The following is a 7,089-nucleotide window of genomic DNA, read 5'->3' on the forward strand; positions in this document are numbered from 1 at the left end:
CCCCCCCCAGCCCTCCCGCCCTCTCTCCCCGCCATCAGGGGCCGGCCAAGCGCCGGGTGCGAAGCCCCCCCTCACCGGCATCTCGAAGGGCAGGACGGAATTCGGCGGGGCCGGGCAGGAGGGGAGCAGAGAGAAGCCCGCAGCAAACCGTCCTCCTCTGCCGGCGCTGCAGGAAATGAGGCAGCAGAGGCGGTGCGAGGAGGGGAAGCCGGAGCGGAGGCCTGCGGCGTGCACCGCCCCGAGAGGCACCGCTCCTGCGAGAGCACCGCCAGCACGGAGAAGGTGCTTTGAAAGCACGCTCAGGTGGGGACTTGTTCGCTTCCCCCCCCCCGCCTTTGCTGTGGCCGGCACTGCAAGTAACCCCTCCTCGGTCCCTCCGTGCAACCCTTCTCTTTTCCAGCCACCCTGCCATCTTGCTTCCTCGCTGGCAGAGGCGAGCTCCTGTCCCCGGCGAGGGTCAGCGCTTGACAAGGGCGCAGGTGGGGACGCTTGGCTCGCAGCCGGTTTTCCCTCCCGCACGTTTGCGGCGCTCCTGGGCATCGCTTGCTCTGACCCGACGTGCGAAGCGCAGCCGGCTGGACGGGGCGCTGGGTGTAAGGAAGGACAGAACGGGTCCAAACATGTTGTGTTTGGAGGGACCCAATATTTGAAGCTGCACGCTCCTGTTACTATCAAGCCATAACCTTCTGTGTGACCCAGCGTGCTGAATTTGTCCCGTGGTAAATGGCGTGAGTCAGGGAGAAAAAATGGGGAGAGTTGGAAGGCGAGTCGAAGTAATCTAACTGCAGGGCTGGGGTTTCTCCTGTCGACAGTCCGTGAGCGTGACTTGTCCCGAGGATGTGCCAGTCTGGAGGTGAGTTAAGCCACCAAAGTTTTCCCAGTGTTTGGATGGTTTAATTCAGCCAGATCGGATCCCGCTGTGATGTGATTAGCTCCGTGTGAGCATAAAGATTTGCCTCATCATGAGGTTAACCTACACCATAACTATTAAAAAACAAATATATTCAGGGCTTTTGGCCCCATGTTTTAAAGCTCTGAAGAGCTGATTTTTTTTCATCTCTTCCTGGTGACCACAATGACTATCTTGAAACTGAAGTCTCAGCATTCACTAAGTGTCTGGAGCTGGGAGTAAGGTTTTAGAAATGCTGAGTATCATGAGACTTGTTGTAGAGGTCGTAAGGCTGGCAATTTTTGGAAACCTGGCTTTGAAAAAACATTTTAATAGCTCTTAGGTGACATCTTATTTCCCGTTTTTTCTTTGTTCCCATTTAAAAGATCCCATGCGATCCTCCCTGACCTCCACATACGGATTCTGGGGAGCCCTTTTCCTCTAGACGCGCAGGATTTGCTGGTCTGTTGAACCCCTCTCCCTGTTCTGGCTCTGCTTCGGAAAAAGCAGATCCTTACTTCAAAAATAAGCACCGTATCAACAGTATGAACATTTAACCATTTATTTAAACAGACAGGAAGAACAACCCTACTGATGAATAAGAAAAAAATGACACCTTCTGGACTAGAAGCAAGAAACTACAAAACTAAACTCCGCGCCAGGCTGCTATCACACCCCAGGTTTAGGTAAGTGCAGTTGCCGCCAAGTATTCAATCCCTGATTTGGTTTCCATTACGGGGTATCCTTGCACTCAGACATTTGCTAACCAAGCTGCTCCTACAAAATGACATCAATCGTTCTCATTCTACTGAAATACTTGGCTGCTCATATTTTGTGAGGATGGGGTTAATTTCTAATACATGAACTACATATAGACAGATGATATGCCTACATATAAGCATTCACTGATGTTAAGCATTTCACAACCGTGAAGCCCTTTTTGGAAAATATTTTAATTCAAGGACTCCATGAGTAAATCTCGTTCCATAGGGTTAAGGAAAAGGAAAGGTTAGTATGTACTTGGACATAAGCAGCAGAAAAACACATCCTGAAATTCAGCTGAATGTAGCTAATAAATTGGACTAATAGATTTTAGAAGCAATAAAACATGTTTTGAAACACTCAAGATGCCCCAGGAACAGTCTGTCTATATAAAAGAACTACAAACGGTGAGGGGTAAATTCAGCAGTACATTTTCCTATAGGTCTTGAATTATTATCTGATAGAACTGTGTGTTAACAGCTACATCCAATTCCAGAATTGATGCTACTTGCCTGAAAAATTCCTAAGACCATTTTTACATGTATTTAGTTACTTAGGTGAGTATGTTCTTTGGAGATAATGTGCTAAAGTTTTGCTTCTCTGAAAGCACCACACATTGTACTATAGAGGTAACGTATGTCCATAGTAGGTGTACAAGTTCTTTATTCAGGGTAAAAAAAGGAGCTTACTTATTTGTTGCTGAATTCTTCATTAACTAACAAGTTTCTAATGCGGTTGCACAAGACCATCCCTGAGTTCTGTTTAAGGTGATTTTTAAGTGTTGTGCTGTGCTTAAGATGTTATTGATGTATAAACCACTTAAAGCCATGTGCAAGTTGTACAAAAACCAGCCTTAAGAAGGCTTAAAATCTCAGCTCTTCCAAAGTGAATGTAAAACACTCGTTCTCTGAGAAGGGTGGGAGACCACCCACTGACTAGATGTCCCTTTGAAGTTGCCAGTCATCTCTTCGCCTAATTCAGGTTCAGTTCATGAAGTACAATTTTCACCCTTTAGAACAATTCTTTATCTCATCTAATAATGAAACTAACTACTCAGTACTGGAGATTAATATTTATTACAACATACTCATATTCAGCTTTGCCTCTTTTGCAGATGATTAGATTTTTTTCCAAGCGTTCCTATGCTTAAATGAGATCCATCTATGTGGGGAACTTTTATATGTACTAACGCTAGCCTATGTATTTTATAACACACACGCATAAGAATAAAAATTGTTTATTAAAATAGTTAAGAGGCCATATACCTCACTCTTCACTATAAATATTAGTTATCTTACAGATAAAACATCAAGTATGTTTGTGTAGGGGTGGATTTTTTTTTTCATTTTTTATTTTTTAACACAAGCAAGGTATTTTCCTCCCATTTTTGAACATCCATTTTTTACTCATCCACATGATCTTGAAAGTACTCATCCACAAGAGGAGATTTATCTTCTTCGCATTCCTGCCAAAAAGAAAACAAAAAAGGTAAAACCTGACATTTCCCTAGTGGCTGTTGTACATTGTCTGTTCTGTGACGTTTTATTTTAGAAACCACAACAGGAACAATGTCTAATATGGTTCCATAAAACATGTAGCAAAACTTTCTGAAAAGCAATTTGTTTCTAGAGCTATCGAAATTATATAGGTCAAAATCTAGATCCAGGTATTCTGCATACTTAGAGTACAAAACTGAATTAAAAAATGGAATAAAAGCACTGGACTTGTTCCTTAGGATTTATGAGCTGAGTAATAAAACCAGATGGGGCTTGGAACAGATTTTAACACAGCAGTCTTTTATCATGTATTTTACATGACAGAATTTACTCCTAATCTATATCTCATATACAACACATGGGTTCAACACAGGAATTATCAGGGGAGTTTGAACAGTCATGTAGGAAGAAATCTTAGTGATCTTAATGGTCCTTTCTGACCTTTGAAGTTTAAAATTCCGTTATTTTTGGAAACCAAAGCATTACTTCTAAACACAACCATTTGATCAGTCTGCGTATGCAAGATGGTATTAAAGAATTTCACTTTTGTAATTGTAAATGAAGACGATATAAGCATTGTCACTGAAAGACTAAACATGGCTTATTTTGAACCGTACTATGACAATAATTTATTAGCAAGGCAAAGAACATATTTATATTACAACTTATATTATGGATCCTTTTTAATTTTTCATTTTATCATCAGAAGTACCTTACCTTTGGTTCTTTAAATTCAAGATCTTCTCCATACTGAATGGTAAAGTCTATGTGCTGCAGAACAATGTTTATGCTTTCCTCATCGGAGCGATCAAAAGGTAGAAATCGAACCATACCATAGTCATCAATCTAGAGGAAGGATTCAAAGGATGTTGGTAAGAAAATGCAGTAAGTTAGTTCTCAATCACAGCACTGTGAGCCACTTCCTCAAACCACACTTAGGTCTTCCTTGTCTGGACTGCTAAAATACCATTTAAAGCCACGCTGCAAACCAATGGCAATTCCCCACTCAGAACACCTGGCTATCAGTCCTAAGTTCTACACAGTAGAAAAAGCTGTTTTCCAAAATCGCTGATAGAACAGGGTTCACAGAAAATGTATTTGTTACAATCCAAATGGGTGTACATATATACACACACACACACACACACACACTCAAGAATCATGCTAATCTGAAAAAATCAAAAACCGAGTTAAAATAGGCAAAAAGTAAAATGCTCGAGTGCCTGAGAATCTTTTAGATCCCGGCTTTGTTAATAAGTCTGGTAGGTAAATACGTAGTCTCGAGGCGAGGCGGGGAGAATTATTATAGTACATACAGTATCTATAACAGCAATGAAGTCAGCAACCAAACAGTGTGGTTTATAAATACAGGACTGAATTTAAGGGTACCAGTTAAAAAGCAATATACCTACCAATCCACATATAGATTTAGTCAGTTTTTTAAACATTTTGCTTTTCAATATATTTGTAGAGTCTTCAATCATAGAATACATATCTGGATCTAAGTACCTGGGAGAAACAAAGTCATCGTTAACACTGAAAGAATCCTTGGCCAGAAAGCAAATGAGTCATTGTGCTTTTACATAGCGACCAAAACCACCCATTGTTCTGTGATCTGAATGAACTAGCTTCATATCAAGAGAACTTAAAATGTTTAAAAATATTTTTTTTAAGTATTTGAGTATCTGAGATTACGACTGCTAGCAGAAACAACTGAAGTGGTTTTGAGGGTTTTTTTGCTAATATACTTGTATACTCAAGAAAGCTTTGAGGAAGACCGCAGGGAAAAACTTTAATTTTGTAATTTTAGCACAAATGTAAAAGTAACACAGAAGTAATTCAGTATGTTCAGTACCAGAAAACTGATAGGATCACCTCTGGTTTAGGTTTTGAAGTGCAGTACCCTGGTGGGCACAGTACCCTGGAATGTCATTCAGAATGACATAACTTATTCAAGATAATTACTTACAGAAAAATCCAGAGATCTGTACAAACATGGAGCTAGCCTTTTGACTCTGACTAAATTGTAAGCATCCTATCCAGACATTTAAAGACTATGTTCGATATAAAACAAATGCATCTTCTCCCATTCGAAAAGAGTATGTTTTAATTGTGGGAAACATTAGACTGAATTTTGAGTGAAGTTTACCTCAAGATATTACACTACAGACTAAGTAATTTGTTGGAACTTACTTTTCTATTTCCTTCTTGGCTTTCTTGCTCAGCAAATCCATTTTGGTCATGATGTTAATCTGTGGAATCTCTAAAGATATCATTGCACTGAGTGCTGCCAGAATTCCAGAGATAAACTTAAGGAATATGAAAAATGATGTAGTTAAGTACAGAAAAACACAATACAAACATGCAGGACGCTCTACCACAGACCAAATCTAGCTAATGAATATATGAAACATGGACATGAGGCCAAGTGGGGAGTCCTTATCTCTGTTGGAAAAGGGAGGTGCTGAGCTTCCCATCTGCCATCTTATTTCCAGAGCCTCAACTCTGGATCTGCCATTGAAAAGGCCATTTCAAAACTCAAAGCCCATCTCAGGATTCTTACTGCTAGACGGGGAAAGTGGCCTGCTCGCTCTCCAGATCTGAGCAGCTCTCATAGGATCACTGAGGAATTTAGGGTGGAAGAGACTTTTAGAGGTTATCTGGTTCATACAACTGCTCAAAGCAGAGCCAGCTTCAAAGTCAGATCAGGTTGCTCAGGGGTTTTGCCCAGTCAAGTTTTGAGTAACTCCGTGAACGTACGTTACACAATCCCTCTGTGCCCCTGTTCCAGCCTGACCACTCTCGCAGTGCCGGTTTTCTTTACATCCAGCTGGAATTTTCTTTGCTGCAACCTGTGTCTGCGGCAGCTGAAGACACCAATCGGATCTCCCCCAGCTTAGCATTCTTTCCTCTGGGCTAAACAAACCCAGCTCCCTAAATTGCTCAGACTTCTTGTTCTTTGTTGATACGAACTTTTACAACAGATTTCAAATGGATACCTTAAAAGATTCCACCATAAACTGAGAATCCACAAGAAAAACTCCACAGACACGGAATTCCCACTGCTGAAGCTGCTCCACCAGCTGTTTCATCACTGGCAGATGTGTGTAGAGTTCGATCTGACCTAGGGCACACTTAGGATGTTAGGATGCAGAAATGTGAAGCTAACAGGAAGAGTTATCAGTTATATAAATATGGGCATTGCACTTAATATGAATAAAAGCTGATAAAGCATCATCTTTCTTTTCAAACTCTGACTGTATTAGAACGAACTTGTACTGGAGAAGCGGAAAAGAAATAGAAGGGTTTTTTCCTCCCTTGACCGCCAATTAGTGTTAGTTAGCAGTTGCCATGGCATTCCCACACCATATGATGCTATTAAAAGTCAGTGCAGTCACCCAGGTTAGGCTGGGACCAAGTTCACTTCTGAAACGTCTGAAAGTGACTCTGACAACTGTCGATAATGCAAAAAAAAAGCGTGAATGATTACGACCAACAAAGAAAGTACTGCAAATTTTATATTGCGTATGAAGAGCGATACCAAAGCAATGACGTTTGTTTACCTGGGCAGTCAAACAACACGTAGTCGTCCTCCACGTGCCCAAGGCTCTCCTCTAGCCAGTTGAAGTTATTGGCAAAGTATTCCATGCAAAACACCAAGCCGCCGTTGGGACCAAACCTCAGGGATTCATCTTCCATGACGTCGTCCACTTCTATTAGCTCACGGATGTCTGGAACAGCAGGCACACGAGGCGGCTTTAGCTCGTTTGCTTACGGCGGCGCCCAGCGGTCACCGTGCGCGGCCTCCCGGCGCTCACCTGCCATGACGGGGTAGCTGAAGAGCTCCGCGGCCGGGTCCAGGTTGACCACCTGCACGGCGCGGCCCAGCGCCTCGCAGTGCTGCACCATGGTGGAGCAGTACGTGCTCTGCAAGGCACACGC

General features: G+C 42.2%; 2 protein-coding genes across 2 annotated transcripts in view; both read right to left on the reverse strand.

Moving 5' to 3' along the window:
- The window catches only part of ARPC3 (actin related protein 2/3 complex subunit 3), a 5,221-nt gene extending 4,942 nt beyond the window's left edge, over positions 1-279 (reverse strand). Inside the window, exon 1 of the mRNA XM_009283906.2 lies at positions 76-279. Within this exon, the coding sequence (XP_009282181.1) occupies positions 76-81 (6 nt within the window). The 5' untranslated portion in view covers positions 82-279. The remainder of the gene's footprint in view (positions 1-75) is intronic.
- Positions 280-2,711: 2,432 nt separating this feature from the next.
- GPN3 (GPN-loop GTPase 3) lies at positions 2,712-7,070 on the reverse strand. The gene is made up of 7 exons (XM_009283907.1): positions 6,966-7,070; positions 6,711-6,878; positions 6,147-6,271; positions 5,341-5,456; positions 4,560-4,656; positions 3,865-3,993; positions 2,712-3,116 (listed from the first exon to the last, which is right to left on the reverse strand). Exons 1-7 carry the CDS (start codon positions 7,054-7,056, stop codon positions 3,054-3,056), a joined length of 789 nt encoding a protein of 262 aa, XP_009282182.1. The 5' UTR covers positions 7,057-7,070; the 3' UTR covers positions 2,712-3,053.
- Between the last annotated feature and the right edge of the window lie 19 nt (positions 7,071-7,089).

Source organism: Aptenodytes forsteri, unplaced genomic scaffold, assembly GCF_000699145.1.
Source record: "Aptenodytes forsteri isolate BGI_AS27 unplaced genomic scaffold, ASM69914v1 Scaffold118, whole genome shotgun sequence".
Lineage (NCBI taxonomy): Eukaryota > Metazoa > Chordata > Aves > Sphenisciformes > Spheniscidae > Aptenodytes > Aptenodytes forsteri.